This window comes from Phaethon aethereus (assembly GCF_964289735.1).
Source record: "Phaethon aethereus genome assembly, chromosome: 26".
Classification (NCBI taxonomy): Eukaryota; Metazoa; Chordata; class Aves; order Phaethontiformes; family Phaethontidae; genus Phaethon; species Phaethon aethereus.
The window spans coordinates 3,119,555-3,143,065 of record NC_138602.1 but is presented as its reverse complement, the minus strand read 5'-3'; the positions used below and the strand labels follow the sequence as shown (position 1 = coordinate 3,143,065).

Below are 23,511 nucleotides of genomic sequence, written 5' to 3'. Positions count from 1 at the left end.
GTTCAGAAAGGGCAGACGCTGTTGATAATAGTAGAGAATATCCATCCTTCACCTCCAAATAAGCCCCCTGCTTTCTTTTTCATGGGTATTTATATGACAGTCCTTCCTCACCCTGTGGAGACTGTTCTTGGTGAGGGGGGTGAGGCAGAGGGGGCTCTCACAGGCGAGCAGTGCCACAGGGGTGGTAAGTCTTGGGAGCAGAGGAAGCGGGATAGGTCCGGGGCTGGAGGGGAGACTGAGATGCTGCCAGTCTCTTTGTCCTGCAGGGCAAAGTTTGAGCAGTCACTGAAAATGGATCTTTGTAAGAGAAGCAGGTACATCCCCAGGAGCCATTCCAGCAAGTGGCAACCAGCACGAAGAGGGAGCTTTGTCTGGGTCCTCAAAGCCAGAGCTGCCTATGCGAGGAGGATCTAGAGCCCAGGACCCATCTACACGGTATGTCTCAAGGCTACCAGAATCCAACACTGTCTTAACGAAGGACCACCACAATATCTTAACTACATAGGTTTGGGAGTTAACACCGGCAGCACAATGTCTTTTGTTTAATTTCTTCCTCTGCCTCCCACAGGTACCTTCCAAGATCTTCCTCCCTGGGGTTGTCTGGTCTGCAGCTCTCCTTTCTCCACCTACCACCAGACTGAAAGAGGTCTGTGGAAGAAAACAAAACCCCAAGCATTTCAATCTTTCCATTGATGGTCTTGGGTTACTTACAGATCTACTTCCTCCTGCTCGAGGGAGAGGATTTTGCCCCCAGCACACTCTGCTGATGCACAGAGCAAAGGTTGCTACCAGAGTCCTCTCCTGCAGGCTTTGCCAGCTGCAGGCAAAAAGAGCAACACCGGCGTGTTTAACAGCAACGTGAAGCAAACAAGTCAGGTTTGCCACGGCCTTCAATGCAATGTTCTAAACCTTATCACAAGTCAGATCAGAATAAAGTACTGGCAAGTCCTGGAGTTAAAGGACATGTAACAACCTCCTCTCTATCCCTTTTGGCCCCAAATCAAGAGATCAGCTACAAAATTGTAAAATTAAAAGTAGGTTTTATTAAAAGTGACGTTCTTTTCACTGGATTTATGATTCATTTCCCCCTTCTAAGCTTTTTTCCACAGCCATTGGAGCATAAAACACACTTCAACAAACAAAACAAAACAGGAAAAATAATTCTTACATTACCATCTGATTCCAAGGGCTGAGGTTTTACCAAAAAAAAGAGCGATTGCCATGGGTGTATGAGTTGCTAATACTGCATTAAGATAAATGAAGAGGAACTAGCATATTCCTAGAACCATCTGGGATCGTCTACAGGGACTTTACCCAAACCTCCGGTGATGGGAATCTCACTGCAGCGTGATGCTGGCATGCTGTGCCATCCTCTTGCACGTTGCCTTGGAGGGAGACCGGCAATGAGAACAGTCTGGCATGTTATGCATTATAGAAGCTTCATTTGCCGGGAGGGAAAACTTCTCCCCAGTGGAGGGGGAACACCAAGGCTCTGCCCTTCTGCTCAGAAAATGGCCAGTCCTCTTCCAGTCCCTGTCCCCTGGGCTGGATCCGCTCCCTCCTGAGCAGCTCTGCAGGGAGCTCTCCTCCCTGTTGCCACTATTCTACCGACATCTGGTGGCAGCTGCCTTAGGAAGAAAAGAGGCTTCTTCAAAAGTGGCCCAAGGCCTGGCACGGCCTCCACGCCGAGCCTCGGGCTGGGCCTCTGGGCCAGGGGATGCGCCCAGGCTGGGCGGGTGAGGCCGGGCCTGGAAGGGGAGGCCAGTCCCAGGCCCCCCCCGGCGGCCCCCGTGGCTTGGAGCAGTGTGCAAGGCCAGGCCATGCCGGTTTGGGGGGAGCCCCTCCTGCTCCCCCTCAGCGGGAAAAGGCAAGTTCCTTTTGGGGCTGTCCCCTTTCTGAGGACAGCACCACCGAAACGCAGCCCAAAGACACCCACCTCAGCCGCCTTCTGAGGCGAGTGCACCTCTGGAAGCACTAATTACGCATTAACGCTAATCACCTGGGATTCCGCGCGGCGTTTCTCACTGTTTGGGGTAGGTTCTGTGTGAGGTTGCCGTAAGGCGAGGGCCGCGCCGAGGGGCAGAGGCCGGTCCTCAGCCGCCGCGCAAAAAGGCGCCAACATCACGCCCCGCTCGAAAAGCAACAGCAGCGCGGGTTTCCGTAGTGTAGCGGTTATCACGTTCGCCTCACACGCGAAAGGTCCCCGGTTCGATCCCGGGCGGAAACATCCCGAGTTTTTTTTCCCCCCCGCCTTCTGTTTTATTTATTTCCCCGACGGTTCGGGGGTCCCGCCGCGAGTTGGGAGAGAAATAACGGCACCATGTACCGCACCATCACGCAGCCCCCGCGTCCCGCCGCGCCTGGCTGGCGACCGCCGAGGTTCAGGTGGGTAAAGCGCACCTGGGCGGTGCGCTTCGCGTGCGGACGCGTTGAGAATCAGTTTTGGGAGTCGGTGGGGAGCCGGGGTCAAAAAAAAGAAAAAAAAGGGGGGGAAGAAAAATATCTCATTGCGTTGGCCGGGAATCGAACCCGGGTCAACTGCTTGGAAGGCAGCTATGCTAACCACTATACCACCAACGCCTGGCGACAACATTTTCCCCGGCCTGTCTCAGCAACTTCACCCGCCTGGCCCCAACCATACTCCAGGGGCGAGGGGAACGCAGCGAGTGCCTATAACAGCACCACAGTTGCCCCACGGCGGCAATAAATGCTGATTAGGGGCCCGTCTTGGAGGCTGGGTGGTGAAGAATATTCTCTTTGATTTTTTTTTACCTTCTGTTAGCCTCAGTTTTCTCTACCTCCCCTCAGTAGGACGAATGGTTCCATCCTCCCGCAGGCATCTCCCCCTCCCACGCAGTGGTTCCTCCCAGCCCCGGCTCTCCCCGCCGCCCCCACGTAGTTGGTACTTTCCTCCCTCCGCGCGCTCCCGCCATCCCGCCCCGCGCGCTCCCGCCACTTCCGCCGCCGGGTGAAAGGTCGCGCTTGTGGCAGGCCGCCGCCCCCCCTCCCCCGTTTCCGGGGCTGCTCAGTGTCCGGGACATGGAGCGGGAGTGACGGAGCCGCCGCCGCCCCCCCCGCCCTCCCGCAGAGGAGCCGCCCCCCCCACCCGTCAGGGGGAGGTCGCCGCGCCCCGGGGTGAGTGGGGAGGGGAGGGGCGCTCCCTGGGAGCGGCGGGGTGGGGGCTTCCCCCGCCCCCGGTACGGGCAGGGCTCGGCCGGGGGAGGTGGGGGCCCGTCCCAACGTGGGGGCGCTTGCCCTGGGGGAGGCGTGTTTGCCCCCTCCCCTGGGCCGGGGGGGGGTTTCCTTGGGGGGCGAGAGTTCCATATTAGGCCCCCCGTGACTCGTGTGTTCCCCTCCGGCGGTGGGGGGCGGCCACCCCGTGCCCGGGGTGTTCTCCCACGGTTTGCCCTCCAGGCGTGGGACGGCCGCCGGGCCCGGAGGGGATTGTTTGCGTTTCACTCCCCCCAAGGTGCCCCCAGCGATGGGGCGGGACCCCTTGCCTTGGGGGGGTGCCTGCCCGCCCAGCAGCCTGTGCTCTACCCAGGCAGGTAGAAGCTGCTCGCTTCTCTTCTCCCACAGGCGAAGAGCAGCCTACAGCCTCCAGCAGTGGAGGGAGGTGGGGGACAGGCTGCTCTGTCCCCTGGGCTCCCCCCTCTCCTCCTCAGCCGTGGCCCGGCCTTCTCGCCGCAGCAAGGGCAGGAGCTCCCTGCCAGCCCCGCTCGCGGGCCTGCAGGGGTGGACACGGGCTGCTGGCAGCCTTTGCCAAAGCTCGTCCCTCTGTAGAGAAATCCCCACCCGTTTATTCCACCCTCAGTTGCTTTTATTTTTAGAGAAGGTGGGCTTAAAGCTTCCAGCTGTGACAGGGACACATTTGTAAGGGTTTCTCTAGGTGACTGTGTTGCTTCGGCGCTTCCTGAATGCACCAGCAGGCCCCTCAGGGTCTCGCTGACAAATGAGCGTCATGATTCATGCCAGGCTTCTGATCTCTCCTGTCTGTTTTGTTCAGTTTCTTTTTCCCTGGGTTCAGCATCAAAAGATGTTAAACTGTTCTTTTCCTCTGTGAAACGTGTGAGCTGTGGCGGGTGGGATGAGGGTGAGGTGTTCCCCTGAATCATTAAATTCACAGAATAACTGAGATTGGAAGGGACCTTGGGAAGACTCTGGTCCAACCCCCGGCTCGAAGCAGGGTCAGCTGTGAGATCAGACCAGGTTACTCAGCATTCCTGAGCATCGCTCCTGTTGCCCTTTGTGCTTGCATTGAAAATTGCCTTTAAATTACTGGATACTGCTACTTCATCCCTCTCTGTCCTCCTCTGCAGATTAGGAACTTCATTGCTGGCACTTCTTTGTGACGCTTTGTCTCTCCTGATCCTCTGTGAGCGCGGTTTTGGTGGGGAAATGGCTATTTGGGCAGACCAGGGCCCTCGGTAAAAGATAGTGGCAGGTCTCGGGTGTGTTTGTGATTCAGAGCTCTCTTGAAGAGGAGACAAAGATCTTTGTACTTTAGTGTACTCGGGTAGAAAGGACGATAGTGAAGGTAGCGCCTTCTTTTCCCTGTGGAAAATGAGCTTGTGTGGTGAACGTGGCATCAGGCTGAGGCAGAGGGAAGCAGCAGTCTGGCTGGGAAGACAAATGTGGTTTTTATGTTCCAGGTGGGACTGTGACGCTGTTGGTAGTGGGGCTGCTGACCCTCTGCTTGGCTCCTTATGGTGTCCTTTGTTTGACTCTTGCCTGTAAGTGTATGGACCAGACTTCTGTTTTCTCAGTTCTTAGTACCCAATACTTCTGAGAATTTCAGGACTTGGGGAGGGGAATGAAAGGAAGGGTCAGTACTGAGGATTCTCAGATTTTAAGAAGATTTTTGGAGGAAGGAACGAGGCAAGCCACAGAGTTCATTGAGTCCCATTGTTCAGGTGAAGAAATACCCCTCAGATTTATCTGGGCTGTTAATATCCAGCATGTGCTGGCAGAACAGATTTGAACTGTAAAGTGCAAACCAAGGATTTTGTTTGTGCCTCCACGCTCAGTTGGAAATGTGCCTTATGGAGGATGCTTTTATACAGTCTTATTCCTATGACGGGAGAAACTATATGAAATTTGCTTTTTCCCTCTTCCTCCCTAGTTTCCTGTCCTGCCCAGCTTGCTGAGTAGTTAATGCAGAAGATAAAGAGGGTTCGTCTGGAAAACGAGACTGCAGGAAGTTGGAGAAGGTATGTGTCCCGGTTACTCCCAGGGCCTTTATTGACCTTTAGATTGTGTGGGACAGAGCAATAAGCACTTCTTGGAGTCAATGAGGTTTGTGAAGAATCCCAAGTATATAATTCTGCCGGGGAGCTCTGTGTCAGGATCTGTGGGTCAGGAAGTGACTCAGGAAGATAACTTGTTTTACTGACTTCCAATTCCATGGTTTACAATTTTTTCCCTGGGCTGATGTCCCACCTGTGCTTGCTTGTTGTTTTCAGACTAACATGTTCCCCCTGAAGGGGGGGCTTGGTGGATGTGTGCCTGATCCATCTAACCTGGCCAGGCAGGGCAGAAAAAGACCTCCAAGGGATAGCTAGATGTTTTTGGGAGTGCTTCTGCAACAATACTGAATCATCTAAATCAATGCCTCAGTGTGAGGACTGTAAAGGACAGTGTTTTTCCAGTAAGGTGTAAATCTTAGATGCGCTATATTGATGCCGAAGTTTCAAGACAGTCTAAGAGTAAGGTGGTTAAAATTGGTGCCTTGATCCAATTAATCTTTGGATAATTTAATCCCCAAATTCACTCTGCAATTCAGTTAGGTAAATTACTCCTATACTTGTTTACTTACATATGTGGTGTTGCCAAATACTTGCTACATTTTGTCCAAGAGATGGCTGTAGTGACAGATGAAGCAATTGGATTTTCTTTTTACTCTGTATCGGGTCAGGACCTAAGTTTTGCCAGACTCCACCACACTCCAGCTATGATAGTGGTATTTCCCAATGCTTTCATGTAACTTTGTGTGATGGCTACTTTGCTTATCCCACTATTCCACTCTGTTCATAGTGTCAAAATCACCAGGATAAGAACAGTACCAAGCTGAAAGTTGTGCCTTTCGCTTCCTTAGTGAATCATAAAATCATGGCAGTATCGTTTGGAAGGGGCTGCAGCCTCCAGTTCAGTTTGGGACAGTTACCAGTATTACATTTGTGAACTGTTTTGAGCCTGTAAAGGTGCAACTTTTCCTTGTCAGAAGTCAAGCTGGCTGGTAAGACAGTTTCATCAGCTGAGTGAGAGTAACCTAAGGGTCAGGCATTTTGAGCCAAAGCCAGATTATTTTAATTGACTGACTTGATCTGCAGTGGGATTGGGTTGAGAGAATTGTGCCAATTTATGGAGTTTTGTGGTCTTCCTGTCATGTGTTTCTGATAGACGACACTTCTGCCTTCGGATGTGATTTTAGTTGCAGTAATGAAGACCCTGGATATAGGCAGTAGAGGCCACAGACACACTCACAGTCTTAGAACATCCCGTCACATTCTCTTTTGTGGTTTTACTTGGGCTTCCTGCCTGGCTTTGATTGGAAAATACTCCTCTCTATTCATTTTCAAGCTGTGGATTTACTGCTGGGCAATAGGTACCAGGAGTACCTACAGATTTATTTCAGGACCCTGTTCTTGTGTTATTATTCGCACATTTTGTACAAGTTAGGGACTTAGCAGTTTGAAGATGTGGTTATATTTACAGACCTTGTACCATGTGCCTGTAGTTTAAGGAAGTCCAGATGTACATTGGTTTAGGTTTGCTCATCTCCTGCCGTAATTGCACAAGATGTCGAACTAGGTGAGAACTTCCTTTTAGTTTGTTAGAAGGTACAAGCTGGTGGGGAATCTTCCAGGAACACTTGGGGTTGTCTTGAAAAATACTCATGGTAGAAAATGGGCAGAGGTGAGTGTTTTCTTGTGATATAAAAATCCTTCTCTTTTTCCCCTGATTCTCTCTGCGTCACGAAAGAACTCATGCATCTTACTGAGGCTGAAGTCTTCGAGATTTGGTTTATGTGTACTTCTTGCTTAACCCTTCATCTCAGAAGCTGCTCTCCTGTGAGAATGCAGGTCACTGCCCTACATGACAGAGGACACTCAAGAAACATCTCATTTGAAAATGTAAATTTCGGGGCTGCTGAGGACAAGGGCTTTTTTGGTGTGATCCTTAGTCACTGGTTTGCCTCTTGATGCTGTGTCAAAGGTAGCGATTCTGTCTCATGGAGCAAACTTCTCTGGCCTAATTTTTCAGTAAACTGAAGTTCTTCTGAAATTCTTTGTAGCATTCTTCTGGATACCCCCAAAACAACTAAAATGTCCTCAAGGAGGGGAATCCAGCTTTTCAAATGGGGTGACAGAAACTGGTTTCCCTAGTCCTAGGCTCATTCCTGCTTTGCAATAGATTACATCATTAACCTTGGGCAAGTCTGTTAGTCCACCTCTCCTCAAATTAACGTTTGCTGTAGTTGCATGTGGAGGCGTTTTTTGTAGACTCTCATTCAATAACTGCTAGCTTGGAAATGTATGAGGAATGTGTGCCGCATGTTGCAGGGTACGACCAGGGTCTGTTATTGCTGTCTTCCTTCTGTTAGCAAAGACACTTGCACTGTTTTCTTCCTGTTTTGCCATCTCTCCTACTTCATTCCTGGCTGCAGTAGCTGTTCAGGTAAGTGAGGTGCTGTGCTTGGGCTTAAACTTCTCTAAATGATGAACAGGCTTTCCTGTAGGGCAGGAAGGGGACTTCACTTTTGTGGTCTTCCAGGGCAGAAGTTTATGTGCCTTTACAATAGGTCATAGCTTTGATGACTTATCCGTCCAAATTCCTGGGGTGTTTTTCCTTTGAGTCAAGCTGATTGTTTTCTGCACCAGAATCTGCTGCTTGTACTTCTTTTAACAGCTTGTTTCTGGAACTAGTCCTGGGAGAGTGAGTCTTTTGAGGTTAGTATCTTCGTTTACAGGACTCAGTATGGGATGGGAGATGCACTTTTCCTTTCAATACATTGATGTATGTTTAAAATGTAATCTTTGAGTGCAGAGAATCCTAGGATCTGTAGTTTAAGGAGTGCCTGTTCTCTTAAGCTTGTTGCATGCTTAGAGCTTTATCTAAGCAACAAAATATGCCTGCTTGATTTTAAGGCTTAATTTTCTCCCTCAACTCCTCCCTCAGTATTTTGTCCAGTTCTGAAGGGGAAGAGAGGATGACTGCAGTGGACACGCTATCAGACAGCTCTGAAGTGGTCGAGATGGAGGATGTGCCTTCCCAATTCCAGGTGCAAAAGCATTCTTGGGATGGGCTGCGTGACATTATTCACAGCAGCAGGAAGTATTCGGGCATGATAGTGAACAAAGCTCCCCATGATTTCCAGTTTGTCCGGAAAACAGAAGAGTCCAGCCCGCACTCTCATCGTCTTTATTACCTGGGTAAGCCAGCATGCCAGACGCCGGGTGTGAATATGTTACGGGAGAACTTCCAGTCTAAACAGGCGAGGAAAAGGATGAGAGGCATCTCCATTTATGAGATGAGGGAACTGAGATTAAGTAACGCTGCTCAAGGTTTGCACACTTGATCTATAGCACAGCCTGGAACTGAGCAGAGACCTCTCCAATCCCAGACAAGCGCTTTAACCACAGCCTTTCTGCTTAGCAACAAGGGGAAGTGCTGGCTGGCCAGACCTGCCTTGTGACGGAGGTGTGATTGCAGTGTCCTTTGGCAACCCAGGTCAGGCCAGGTGATGGGGCAAGAGAAGAGATGTTCCTCAAACTCAGGACTATCTTGTGCCTCTGTAGCTTAGGAGAAATGGGATTTAATTGATTGATCAATCAGACTGACTTTCCAAGGAGTTCACTGTCAGTAATTACTAACTGTATGTTGCAAGTTCTAGGTATTAATGGCTGGGTGGTGGTGTCTCCCTGTTTTATTAAGTACCATGTAGGTAGAATGCTTTCAAGGGGCAGGGGGGAAGATTTGGTGGGGATGAACTATTAATGGTATTCACAGGGAAATATCCTGTTCCTTACAGTAGGATTGAGAGACAGCAGAATGCTGTGTTGTACAGGTCCTTCATTATAGTTGCAGCCACAATGTAATTAGTGACAGAGTGGTTGGATTTTAGTAACTGGATAATTTTGTGGTTGGTAACATGGGAAGCTTTATAGACTATAAAGAGTTTGTTGTGCTTTGGGGCATGAGCTGATCGTTACTGGGCCAGTAAAGAAATTGCCTGATGTGCAACTCCATACAGCTGACTGCTTCCCTGAAGTGACCCTGCACTTTTTTTTCCCCTTCTTTTTTGAGTTGTTGTGTGTAGGTCACTGTAGGACAAAGGATGCTGGATTTGAGGGACTGATTTGTTTTGTCATTAAGCAGCTCCTGTGTGTCAGTGGCTTGATTTGTTATAGCTCTTCATACGTTCTTATGACAAAGTGCGACTATAAAAGGCAGTATCCAGAGTTAGCATATTTTTCTTGTTGAGTCTGAACAGTGAGACTTGTTTTAAAGCTGAATGTATTTCAAGGCCAAGTTGACTTTGATACAGTTTTTGATCTAGATAACTAAAGAACTAAAGATCTAAGTGGCTAATTATAAATTTTTTTTAATGTTCTTCTGTTGTATGAAATGGCAACCAGACCAGCTACCGGCTGGTTGGTGTTCTGCACGGGTGTGACTGTTGTAGGAGCCAGAACCAGCAATGAAGATACACGAGTGTCTTTTCAGTGTTCTCTTCCTTAAGGAAACGTAAGGGTGTAGAGCAGATTGAGCCATCCTTTAAGATCAGTATCTGCCAGGTAATACTGAGCTACCTCTTCTCAGGCATTCCTAATAAAGGGTAAACACTAATTCTTTCTGTTGCCATAACGAGCATCTTTTGAGTTGCATACTGTGTGCTGTTAAATACTCAGAACCCATTTCAGCAGTTCATAAGTGTTTAACATCAGCATGCTATTACTGTCCCAATGGTAAATAACATTTTTTAAGTTTTTCTGTGAATACTGAATGCCGAGGAGTAGGATGAAGACTGCTGAAGAACTTTGCTGTAGAGGCTGAATACTTTTCTTTACTTGGGAGCAAAGTATAATGTCTTTTGGGGAGGAAGGCGATATTTTTCTTGTAAATGCTGACTGATTGTAGTCAGCTGAGGTCATTGTAGAAAGTACTGATATAATAAGGAGAAGTCCAGGTCACAGTCACATGAGTATCAAATGTGTGTATATATAGTAATTTGTTCCTATCTGCAGTTTTTTCTGTTTGGACATCTTAAATCATCCCTGGGTTGTCCCTGTAGAATTTTATGTTGTATCATGGCAGATGCTGCTTATATTAAACACCACATGCTCAGCACTTTGGTGTTTCTGTATCTCTGAGGATTATTATGCTCACATATTGCTTTGCTTCCTGAACGCTTATTAATATTTCAGTTTTAATTTTAAGTAACCGTACTGCTGGGTTAGCCAGCTCAGAAATCTTTCTGTTCTGCCCAGAACATGTGCAGAGTAGACAATATCAGGACACATTTCCCTGTGCGAAATTCTGATCTAGGGAGTCGCTACAGCATATGTAGAGGGCAAGTTCGTGGTCTTTGATTTTGTTGAAACTGCCAAAATCGTGTGTCAGGATATTTTATTTTTCGTGGTTGTTTTGGAAATTGGATGAAGGCCAACAGCTTATTTGATAACCACAGTCAAAGGCTTATGTAGAATGACGAGGTCTTTTGACTATGTAGTATACTGTTTCATATTTGAATGGGCTCTCTAGAGTTTCCAAGCTTTTTCTTCCCCTCTTGCAGGCTGGTGCGTTGGTCTGAATGAGGTCCCTGTAGGAAATTTCTGGCTGAGAAATGTGGAGAGTAATGTTGAATCACCCATTCAGGGAGTGGCTTTTTTAGAGTGGATCTAGAGCGTGGGTTGAACAGTCCACAGAGAGGAAAGTTGGACATAACCAATTCTGAAGGGGTTGGTTAGTGTTAAATCTTGCTTAGGGAAATTTCTAAATAAGTGAATATCTAAATTTAAATAATTTGGATATTATTCTGTGATTGAACTGAGAGCTGCTTGGGAATAACAGCTGGTAAAAGCCTTTGGAGAGCCCTAACCCCTCTGTTATCAGACTTTTTTTTTTTAATTTGCTGTTGGTCATCTTTGTCCTGGCTAACTAATCTTAAGTATGATGATGCTTTTGTCCTCCTACTAGGAATGCCATATGGTAGCCGAGAGAATTCCCTTCTTTACTCAGAGATCCCCAAAAAGGTACGGAAGGAGGCCTTGCTACTCTTGTCATGGAAACAGATGCTGGATCACTTTCAGGTAAGCCAAAATGTGAAGAACCTGGGTTGACAGTGCTTGGGAAATCTGGCTGATGTTGTGGGGCTGGTGTGGTGGGTACTACTCTGAGATAATAGTGTGCCAGCGTATAAGACATGAAGAATGGTATTGGTAGGTATGTTGTATTGAGAACTGCTTTGCTTCATAATGCAAGACAGTCACTTGTGAGTGCAGTGAAGCTGGCAGTGAGCATGAAACAGCAGTTGATGTGGCAAGCAAAGAGGACTCTAAACTAGCACGTAGTCTACCTCAGATTATAAACTATCAGGACAGTGCACCTTTCTTCTGGGTATCTTGTCTGGACTTTTGCGATGCTCATTGATGAGGCTGGTGGAATGCCTGTCTGTCATCTTTCCTGCATTTAAGAAAGTCAGAAAAGTTTAATTTAAACAGCTGCTTCTGCCCTACACCAAATGAACAGTAAAGGGGGTGAATTTTCCCCTCCCTGATTTCAGTATGTTAATGTCCTTTGTCACGAACAGCATTGATGAAGAAGAGAGCGGACAGTGTTTGTCTGTCTTCCTTACTAAAAAGGTTCCTGGTTGAAAAGAATTTAGCTGCCTTGACCCCATTTGGATTGCTAGTCCTCTTCAGGGTAATTCAAGATCCCCGGAAGAGCTTTTGTTTGCAGAGTCTGACATGGAAACTGTTTGTGAAGGCTGTAGATAATGTCATTAAGTTAATTGGTTACATCTGATTTGCATAAGCAGAGCAAGTGCAGCTGTCCTCAGTTCATGCTGAAGTGACAACTGCAGAAATGACAGATTTGCAATTCATCTCTCATGTAGAGGGAACTCTGGGGCATGCGGTTGGTTTAGTTCTCCTGGATCACACCTGTAGGCTAGAGTACAGTAGTTATAGTATGGTAAGACTGGAGACTGGTTTTGGCTGGTATGTTGTATTTTGGGCATTCACAACATAACTGGTGCCAGTCGTGCAGCGTTCCCATTCTGTGGAAGTTTCTCTCTTTGCAGATTCTTTCAGATTTTCCTTTCCTTCAATACTAGGCAACCCCTCATCATGGGATGTATTCTAGAGAAGAGGAACTCTTGAGGGAACGCAAGCGACTTGGTGTCTTTGGTATAACATCTTATGATTTCCACAGTGAGAGTGGCTTATTCCTGTTCCAGGCCAGCAACAGCCTCTTTCATTGTCGAGATGGGGGCAAGAATGGCTTCATGGTGAGTCTGCTAGTGATTTTATGAATATCACCTGAAACAGACTTAATGGTTTTTGTTGGAGATGACTGCACATCTGCAGCTGTTTGGTTGTGGTCATTTCTCTTGTGTCCTGTTAAGGCTACGTGTGCCCTCATTTCATGGGCTGTACTGTATCTGTGGTTTCAACCTTTAAATATGAAGCTGGAAGCTGATTTGGTACAGAACTGTTTGTGTGTCTGTTGCTGTAGGTGTCTCCAATGAAGCCTCTGGAGATCAAGACTCAGTGCACAGGGCCACGAATGGATCCCAAGATCTGCCCTGCTGACCCTGCCTTCTTTTCATTCATTAATAACAATGATCTGTGGGTAGCAAATATTGAGACGGGAGAGGAGAAGCGGATGACATACTGCCATAAAGGTAACTGGTGCTTCTTGCCAGATTCAAGTGGAAATTCCTTCTGATGGATTTGGGCTGGAAGGGCTCATATCTTCATGGCTTATTTCTTACAAGTACATTCTTCCTTTGGATCAGCTTTTTCCAGGGAGGTGTAAACGCAGTTTCCTCTTTGTTCCTCTCCAGGCTTATCCAATGTTCTCGATGACCCCAAGTCTGCTGGTGTAGCCACTTTTGTCATTCAGGAGGAGTTTGATCGGTTCACAGGCTATTGGTGGTGTCCCACAGCTTCCACAGAAGGTCAGTCAGTGTTCTGCTTATCAAATTCTGATGCTGTAACTGCTGCTGGCCCCTGCTATGAACAATGTTTTGAGCAAGGTTTTCTGTTGGGCCTGGGGTTTGGTCTGTTTCTGGGGAGGCCACCTGAAGGAGCAAAACACTGAGGAATTATAATTGTGCTCTGCGGAGTATTTGCAGGTGGTCTCTAGGAGCTGTGGCTATACAGGAGGTGTGCGCTCTGGACCAGAGTGTACTGCCACGGTGCTCCAGGCAAGTTAGAAACAGCTGGAAAACATGCTTACTCTTTGTCCTAGGTTCAGAGGATTTAAAAACACTGCGGATCTTGTATGAGGAAGTGGATGAGTCAGAAGTGGAGATAATTCATGTTCCTTCACCTGCCTTGGAGGAGAGAAAAACAGACTCCTATCGGTACCCCAGGACAGGTAAGTGAAATACCGTGGGGCTGCTAATGCAACTCTTGACTCCTGCTGGCAGCAGCAGTGGAATTTGTGCTATAAACTTTGCATGATTAATCGGGGTACTTACTAGGGTGTAGAAGCTGGTTGTAAATGTTGAGGCCTAATTGAGTCTCCGAGCCCAAAATCTACTGCAAGAAAGGAATGGGATTTAAAGTTCAGCTTCAATGAAAGGATTGCTGAGAAAATGGAATGTATCTGGTGGTGTATCATGGAATACATTTTGAATCACGTCTTTCCTCTCCCTCCTGAGAACATGCACAGCCAACTAGGCAAGGCAAAAGCAAACTTTTCCCATACCCAGAATGACTCTTGTGATTACACTGGTGTTTGCTCACATACATAATTTGATATTTGAACATTCACACACAGCCATTTCTGTAGGACCAGGGTCAGTTGTTTTCTGGGAAAGCTGTATTGTGTATAACCATGGAGTGTTCAAGTCTGTCATATTGGTATTCTTTCAATCCTTCTCCACAGGCAGCAAAAACCCCAAGATTACATTAAAACTGGCAGAATTTAAAACAGACAGCAAGGGTAAGGTAAGTGATAACAACTCAGAATGGGATATTTCACAGGAGGGTTGACCGCTTCTGACTCTCCCTAGAATTAAGACAAGGTCACTAAGAAATCGTAGACATTGTTAGCCTTTGTTTTCATCCTCTTGTAACACCTGGTTCTGTAATGTGTTTATCCAAGAAACAAAGAGCTTGAAAATGCTCAAAAATATTGTTCTGGTGGAGAGGGAGCTGGGAGAGGGGAGGGAAGTGAGAAGTAGGGTTAGCCTGGGATACCACATTGTCAATAGTAGAGCAGGAGGGTTGAAGCCTGATTTAATCCTGGGCTTCAGTCCCTGGCTGTACCTCTTCTGTGGCTGAATGCCAAAATCATTTTGCTTTGAAGCTTGTTTTTTCCCTTCTCTTCCTGCCATTTGTAGAAAGGCTTGCTTCTCCTGGCCTGACCCTCCATAGGAGGAGGTGGGGAGGTCTGGTAGCAGTCTGATTTGATACTGGACCTTCCTTTTGCTGCAGATCGTGTGTGCTCAGGACAAGGAGCTGGTGCAACCATTTTCTGCATTGTTTCCGACTGTGGAGTACATTGCCCGTGCTGGATGGACCCGAGATGGCAAATAGTACATAAGTTTTTCTTCCAAACTAATGCTCCCAAGGGCTTCCCTGGCTGAACTACTTCAGGCCCTCGACATGCTTCGTGTAGTAGTCATGACCTGGTTTTAAAGCCATGAGTGCCAGAAATGGCACATGAGTATTTGGCTTCTTCAGTGTTATGACATCCTAAAAGTAGGAATTAATCAAATGTAGACCAGAGTGACAAGCTGTGGGGTTTAAGTCACAATCACAAAGTTAAATGACATTGATATGTTAAGTGGGCAGTCCTAGGGAATTCTTTTGACTTAAAGATGTTTAACACAAGTACAATATGCTTCCTGCTGAAAATGAGAATGTACTGACAGCAGTTTTATCATTGTTCATTGGTCCAGTTTGTGATCAGTGCCAAACGTATCATGGGAAAGCGGGCAGTTTGCGTGGTGCCGAGTCCTTCGTGTAGTGTGTACAAGGAGGAAATATTGCTCTGTGACCAGTGTGCTCCTGTAGGTCGCTATTGCTCCAAACGTGATACACAGTCTTGTGCTGGCCAGCCTTGCCTGAAGAGTTACAGAATTCACACTGACCTGACTGGTTTGAAATTTTAAAGCTCTTAATTTTTTCCTCGCAAAAGCTTGCTCGACTGTTAACTAGTTTCTGTCCAGATCAAGTTAAGGTGACTTAAGCTGTCTTTGAAGACTGCATTCTGTAACTCATCATTAATTTTTTACTCTGGAAACTAAATTCAGACAGCTTTACAGAAGGTAATCCTGTAGGTGATTCTTATGTTCTGCACCAGAGCTTATCTAAATGTGCTGAATATATCAGTTCATGAAATCCACAGTCACTGAGATGCTAGGGAGAATGGCTCTTTTGAAAGTCTGTCTTAATGATGAAACTTCCCTTGATGCACTTCCAGGCCTTGGGGTAGCCACACTATGCAGCGGTGGCTTGCCATCTGTCATGTTGAGAGGCCTGCAGTGCAGCACCACTTCAAATGACTCTCCTTGGAGAGGAACAAGGCTGAGACTGAAACGACTCCTTCACTTGGCAGTTGTCTTAGGTCTGTGCCTTTCCCTGCTAGTGCAGCGTGTGATGAGGAAGCTACAAATGGATCACTTTTAAGAGTGATCACTTCAGCTTGTTAGGACCTTGCTAGAAAACAAATCGTGCTTCCTGATGGAGGGGCTGTCCAAGGAAGAGTTACATTCTGGAGACAGGGTTCTGTTAACAGTGCTCCCTTGGAATAGACACTCTGGCAAATCTGTCAGGCATCTTGCCTGAACGATACCCCTGTGAAATACCAGAGATGTCTGGCAATACATGTTTGTTGGCAAAGCTTCCAGGAGATTAGAAAGCAGCGATGATGAGAAAAGCTTTGCATTCAGATGCCGAAATCCTTTCTGCCAGTGGGGAGGGGAAAGGGCTGCATGTTCTGAGTGTTAGAAAGGGACATCTATTTTGTGATACTGACATTCACCTCCAACTTCTTTCCCCAGTGCCTGGGCTATGTTCCTAGACAGACCTCAGCAGCGGCTGCAGCTAATCCTTTTGCCTCCAGCACTCTTTATTCCAGTCCCAGAAAATGAGGAGCAGCGTGCTGAATTTGCCAAAACTGTGCCAGAAAATGTCCAGCCATTTGTGATCTATGAAGAAACCACTGATGTGTGGATAAATGTAAGAGGCTCGGGGCTGCGAGGAGAACACAGGCTGCCCCTTCCTCCCCCACAGTTAACCATTTTTGTGTTGGCTGTGTGTCCAGTTTAGTCCATGATCCAGCAGACTGCTTTGCTAATCAGTAATTCCAGATTTGGTGTTAATTCAGGAGGTTTGATAAAGCCATGAGAAGGACTTTCATGCAGTCAGAAAGACTGGAAGAGATGAGGATCCTGCCATCTCCTTGCAGTTGCAGCTTTCATTTAATTCTTCCTAACGTTCGTGGTGAACACAGGCATTTTGGACACTGACGCTCTTGGATGTAACACTGCTATTCTTTTTGGGGTATTTTAGTACAAGATTAAATAGCCTCTTGAGGGAAGAGCAACCCTAATCCCTGGAATTTGTTGCACTTGTTTAGGTAGGTAATGGACATAGGGGACAGGGAATAAACTTCAGCCTCTAAGATTAAGCATCTTAGTACTGAAGTGACAAAGGGGCCTGGAGTTCACACCGTGGCATTCCTAAGGTGTTGGAATAGCAACCACCTTGTGGGACTCATAGCTGAAATATCTAGCTCAGAGGCAGGACTGATGCTGGTTTTGGTGGTAGCCATGGAAAGCCCAGAGCACATGGTCTTCGATGTGGGCCCAGAGTTTCTTTGTGGTAAAAGGAAAGTATGGAATGGCTTTTTCCCACTAGCTGCTCATCTGAGTTGTTTCTTCCCCCCTCCTTTCCTTTGAAGGCCCAGTGGTTTAGCAGTGACTCCCTTGGCTATGCCTTTGCTGTCTCAATACAAATCACTCACGTGTCTTTTGCCTTGTGTGACAGGTTCATGATATCTTCTATCCTTTCATCCAACCGGCGGGAGAGGAGGAAGAACTCTGCTTTATCCGAGCCAACGAATGCAAAACAGGTTTCTGTCACCTTTACAGAGTCACAGCAGTCCTAAAGCAAGGCAGCTATGACTGGGTGCAGCCGTATGTCCATAGTGAGGGTAAGAGCTGCACTTTGTCGGTGTTTCAGCTTTGGGAGCTCCCTCTCTGATTTGCTTGTGTTTGTCTTTTGGGGAAGACAGTGATTTATTCTCATGTTCTTTCTTCTAGATGATTTCAAATGTCCTATCAAAGAGGAGATTGCCCTGACTGGTGGGGAATGGGAGGTGTTGGCGAGGCATGGATCGAAGGTAGTGGTTATTTTTATTTTCTCTTGCAGTGTTACAGCTCTGCATTGTCTGCCCACAGTCCTGGCCTATGCCCTCTGTTACACCCGGGAGCAGCTAGAACTACTTAAGCTTCATTTTGTTTCTCTTTTTATTGCTGCCTCTGCTTCCCCCAGAAGTGCTGTAGTCCAGTGCACACTGAACTGATTGCCTTTTTAATCAGACTTCAGATTGCTCCTTAGGTAAATCCCGTAAGGCCATAAAAAAGGACACAAGTCTGAGGTTCAAGAGCAACAAAGAACTATTTTGTGGAGAAGCTTGGGATTGCTGCCTTTGCCAAAGCATTTTAACCCCAATGAGTACTGGTGAATTGGAAATATGTCCTAGTGCTTAGAGTGAAACTCTTGGTCTCCAGCTGATCCCTCAGTAGAGCCTTTAGGAAGAAGGCAGCTAGGGAGTATAAAGCAATTTAGAATATGGAGAAACTGTATCTGTTATTGGTTGCAGAATAGCCAGAAATGAATTTTTATTAATCTTGTGGAAAGCTAGTTCCATTTTTGCTGCAGGAATTAACTCTGAGTCTGATCTTTAATGCTCCCAGGTGATTTCTGTCAAAATAAAGACCTTGTCTGTTCATTTCCAATTAATCTGGATTTTCACTTCTCGCTTTTTAAAAGGCCTACAGCTCCATGTGTTTGGTTTCTGCTGCTTTTCCTCAATCTGCAATTAACCTGCTGTCCCTCCCCGTGTGAATTCTCTCTGTACATGCTGTTGATTTTGGCCACAGCTCTTCCCTGCATGTGTTATGGCTAAAATTGTGTTAGCAGCAATTATTTTGATGCATTTGTTGCTCCACAGGGCTCTGCCCAGTTTTCCTGGCCAATTAAATTGGATATTTTTTTTCCCTTTGCTGTCCACAGTGGTCCAAACTGTGGATTAGCCAGAAATAGCATTTGAGCTTCAACGTTTGGAAACTGTAAGGTGGAAAACAGTTCAGTTACTGTTGCCGGATCAATGCAGTATTTAAAAGCTGTCGTCTCTATTCCTGGCTAGCCAGGTGGCTTTTAGAAACAGCTTTACCTGGACATTAAAAACATATTTAAAGTTTGGTACTGTTAGAGCTATTAGACTGATCCTTCCGCAGATGGGAATTCATTATCACAATTGCTGGAAAAAATACACAAGTACCCTTATAATCCAGACATACTATGGGAAGATGCCATATTTAACCACAGAATCTTCCTAGTTTCACCTGTGGGGAATAGAGCCCAACTTTTTATGCTCATTGGTAAGCAAATGCTTTGAGTCTCTTAAAAAAGCTGAGTGACCACTTTTCGTTACTTCATTGGACTATATGCAGTTCTCCATAAGTGCTGCGTATGTGTTCTCTAGCCTTTCATATCAAGAGGCCTTGTGTACGGTCCCTAATGCCGTGAGCAGTCTGTCATGGTCTATTTGTGTTTTAAGCTGACTCTGCCTGGGGCCAGGCTGTTTGAACTGGCAGAGGAGCAGTAGTTGTCATCCTTCTGTCACTGAGCCCTCTCTTCCCCACGTAGATCTGGGTCAATGAGGCTACAAAGCTGGTGTATTTCCAAGGCACAAAGGACACCCCGCTGGAGCACCACCTCTACGTAGTCAGCTATGAGTCTCCTGGAGAAATTGTGCGACTCACCACTCCGGGCTTCTCCCACAGCTGTTCAATGAGCCAGGTTTGTTGTTTCTTAGATACAAGATGCCCTCATCCCCTGGCTGACAGGGATCCAGACTAAGAATGGTAATGAATCATGACCAGTAATGAGTCCTGAGGGCTTCTTTGTCTTGGTTGCTTGAGATGTGGGAGCTCTCGTTTGAGACCTGCATGGACGAGATTAGATGTGGGAAATGAAAGACCTTGTTCCCCTAACTCTTCTTTCTCCCATCTGTAGAACTTTGACATGTTCATCAGCCACTACAGCAGCGTGAGCACTCCTCCTTGTGTGCACGTCTACAAGCTCAGTGGCTCCGATGATGACCCGCTCCACAAGCAGCCCAAGTTTTGGGCTAGCATGATGGAGGCAGCCAGTAAGTCCTGCAGAACGTGTCAATGCAATGTTATGTCTGTGATACTCTTCCTACTAGTAGTAGGTAGTCAGAAGTGATGGAGAGGCAAGTGGCCCAAGTAACCACTCTAAGGCAAAATGAATTATGTTATCTTGTGGGGCAGGTATCTCTAGTGGGTAGCTCATCCAGGAAATGGTGTATAGGCTTTTAAGATGTTACTGTTCTGTACTTTAAGGCTGCAGGCTTTAAAGTTTTAGATACAGCTCACAGCAGCACCTGAACCCCTCCTGAAAAATGTTTTCTCCATTTGACTCATCCCTGTTCTTAACCTTCCACATTTTGCTGTTTGTGGCATAGAGTGCCTTATCTGAGAATACTCAGCTGATGATGTTTTCTTGTGTGATCCCTTCACTCTTTATATGGGCTGTTGCCCTACACAGGCAGATAGAAGCTCTATGTTTCCCAGTGAGAGGCTTCTGGGAGGCATTGCTAAGGCTTGGTATGGTTTGGTATTGAAAGAGCCTTGACTAGGGTCAAGTTTGAACAGAATGAGCTTGTTCAGGCAGGGCAGGAGGCGGTGCTTGCTGACAGCTACTACATTGCTAGTGTCTGAACTTCTTTCTGCAGGTTGTCCCCCAGATTATATCCCACCTGAGATCTTTCACTTCCGTACACAGTCAGATGTTGAGCTCTACGGAATGGTCTACAAACCTCATGATGTCCAGCCTGGGAAGAAACATCCCACGGTGCTCTTTGTGTATGGAGGCCCTCAGGTAATAATCCAGATTGTTGACTGCTAGTGTTGGCCATGGGATTGCTGTCCAGGGCAGAGCTCTGCTGTAGCTCAGTCATGCATTCAAGACTTATGCTTTGGTTAGCACTGAGCACTGGATCTCTGTTCTGACCTCTGCTTCAAACCTCAGATAATTTTTCCAGCATTTGGTCTGATTTGCGTGGCTCTGATAGCTCAGTTAGTGGCTGCTGTCCAGCTCGGGATCCCACACAGTGGGACAGACAGAGGAAGGTACTGGAAGGCAGCTGCTTGGCTCTGAAACTTTTCTTCCCTCCTCCTGCAGGTGCAGCTGGTGAATAACTCCTTCAAAGGAATCAAGTACTTACGGCTAAACACGCTAGCGTCCCTAGGCTATGCTGTGGTAGTAATTGATGGAAGGGGTTCATGCCAGCGAGGACTCAAATTTGAAGGGGCCCTGAAAAACCAAATGGTAATGTACTACTTTTGTTGATGAATCTGTTCATTTGCTCTTTCTAAGACTGCCTGGCTGCATGTTTCCTGTGTGAGTGTTGCTCTTGTCTCTTCTGTCTCAAGTTTCTAGATTTAGAAAGCCACTAACCTGAGCTTCTATGTTGCCTTTTAGGGTCAAGTAGAGATAGAGGACCAGGTGGAAGGTTTACATTATGTAGCAGAAAAATACGGGTTCATCGACTTGAGTCGGGTAGCCATACATGGCTGGTCATATGGGGGTTTTCTTTCCCTCATGGGTCTTATCTGCAAACCCAATGTCTTCAAGGTAAGTTTCTACATGGGGCTGTCATCCTGGGACTCTTATCTCTCTCAGCTTCTGGAACTCTTGGCATCTGGAGTTGGCTTTTTTGCTTGATGTTTCTGATGGACAGGCGAAAATGTCCCTCAGTCCTGCCTGCCTGTAGCTCCTGGCTACAGTCCTGCATTCTGCTTACAGTTCACACTTGTCTGAGGCTTGATGGGGTCATTCCCCAGTGACTGCTAGTGGAGGACTTAGCCTAATATCCAATGAGATAATTTATGCACTATCCCTAATTCCCTTCCCGAGTCCTCCTTGAAAAGGGGAAGCCTTTAGTGCTCTTAGGCAGGGATTTGCCTCATTGTGACTATAAAAGGAATAGCACAAGGAAGAAACTGGGTTTTACAAGTAAAAATCTGGGGTTTATGTGGGTTTGCTGTAGAAGAATTCTGGTCTTGAGTGACAGACCAGTCCAGAGCCTGTTTTTTCCTGCCTCTTCAGGAAGAAGGGGAGCACTTGAACTCTTTAGCACGTGATAATTGAGGCTGTCTCCTGCCACCTATTTGTTTGACAGATTGCTATAGCAGGTGCTCCTGTCACAGTGTGGATGGCATATGATACCGGGTATACTGAGCGGTACATGGATATCCCAGAAAACAACCAGCAAGGTTATGAGGCTGGCTCTGTGGCATTACACGTAGAAAAGCTTCCCAATGAGTGAGTACCGCGTGGTTGAGTGATCCGCTAAAAACCTGCTCCCGGGTCCTGCTTGGTGCCACCAGTTGCACCTCTGCTGAATCCTAGAAAAACAGCTGGATTCTGACCCCATTTAATTTTACCTTACCTGGCTGGTTGCTGCCGTCTGCAGCAAGCTGGGGCACTGTACCCCAGCCCCCTTTGCTGGGGAAGGGTTGAGGACCACATCCACGGCCTTATGCTGTTCTGACTGCCTGTCCATTGCGCAGTTTTGGCTTGCTGACTGGCAGCTCTTTGCTCAGACCCACTGCAGGGCTTTTTGTGTGGTTTCTCATCCTGTCTCTCATCCCACCCCCAGGCCAAATCGTTTGCTGATCCTCCATGGCTTTTTGGATGAAAACGTGCACTTTTTTCACACCAACTTCCTGGTATCACAGCTAATCCGGGCTGGAAAACCTTACCAGCTGCAGGTAGGAGGAACAAGAGTGAAGTGGGAAGGTCCCTTAAATCTGGAAGAAGTTTTCTGCTGTGTGTTCAGGGCGTGGGAGAAGGTGGAGACAGATGCTCCCACATCTTGTTGCCATGTAGATGACCAGTAAATGCCTAGTTTGACTCCAAGAAGTGGCCGGGAGGTGGCACTGTGGCTGTTTCATTGCTGGCAGATGTGGCCTGTCTCTCAAAGCATTTGCAAACGGGGCTCCTGTCCTCAGGCCTGGAACTTTCCTTCTCCACTGAACTGTTGCTGTCTCACTTGGCTGGTGGCAGCAGAGGTGGCTGACTTTGGAGCGGACTAGCAGCACACGCCAGCGCAGCGCGGGAGGGGGGCTGGTGTTCTAGACCTTCCCTGGCACCTCTTTGTCCTGATGGAGGCTGGGCTGAGGGAAGAGGGCAGACGTGAGGGAGGCTTGTCCATGCTGAATGAGCTGTTAGCTCGCAGCTAACTGTCCTGTCTCTCTGCTTCTGCACAGATCTACCCCAACGAGAGACACAGTATTCGGTGCCCTGAGTCAGGAGAGCACTATGAAATCACGCTGCTGCACTTTCTACAAGAATACCTCTGAGAGCACAAGCCTCTGCAAACTGGACACTGACAGCTCACCTTCCCCCTCTTGTGCCCTGCCACTACTGCCTCCTTCGACAGCCATCTCACCCAGAGCACAAATGGCCGAGTGCCCCCGTCTGGGCCGGGTGTCCCCCCCGAGCGAGGGGGGGAGGGTGGAGGGCACCTTCCCTTTGGACAGTGCCACCTTCTTTCATTATCCACGCTGGAGGTCTGCCCCTGCTCAGCTGCTCGTCCTGTCCCTCTCCTCTGGCCTGGCTGTTAATGCTTTTTTTGCTGCTACTCCCTCTCTCCTGGGGATCAATGGACAGTGGTCTGCCTCCCGAGGCTGAGGTTTGTGTCCATCTCTCTCTCCCCCTTCCTTTTCCCCTTCCACTGCACCTCTGCAGTTCCCATACTCTTACCTGCAAGAACTCAGTGCCTGTGTTGGAAATCGAAGAGCCGAATCAGCAAGCTGCCTTAAGCCAGGAGTAGGAGGGAAGAGAGAACTTACCTGTTGTTAAGCCCCGAGGGAGCTGATTGCTGCTGCTGCTGCTGCTGCTGTGTCCTGGCGCTGCTGCGACAACGTGGAGCCCTGGGATGCGACGAGAGCTCTACAGAAGCATGCAACACTAGTCTTTTCTATTTTTCAATTTAATTTTGCAGAGCAGATGG

General features: G+C 47.5%; 1 protein-coding gene across 1 annotated transcript; it reads left to right on the top strand.

The window, feature by feature from the left end:
• Positions 1–5,154: 5,154 nt before the first annotated feature.
• DPP9 (dipeptidyl peptidase 9) lies at positions 5,155–22,858 on the top strand (the record flags this gene model as incomplete). The annotated part of the gene is made up of 20 exons (XM_082011033.1): positions 5,155–5,210; positions 8,179–8,432; positions 11,200–11,312; positions 12,338–12,511; positions 12,739–12,907; positions 13,070–13,183; positions 13,477–13,609; positions 14,123–14,180; positions 14,670–14,770; positions 16,241–16,418; positions 17,229–17,394; positions 17,504–17,583; positions 19,116–19,268; positions 19,485–19,620; positions 20,227–20,372; positions 20,676–20,822; positions 20,976–21,128; positions 21,676–21,818; positions 22,156–22,267; positions 22,766–22,858. 20 exons carry the CDS (start codon positions 5,155–5,157, stop codon positions 22,856–22,858), a joined length of 2,679 nt encoding a protein of 892 aa, XP_081867159.1.
• Between the last annotated feature and the right edge of the window lie 653 nt (positions 22,859–23,511).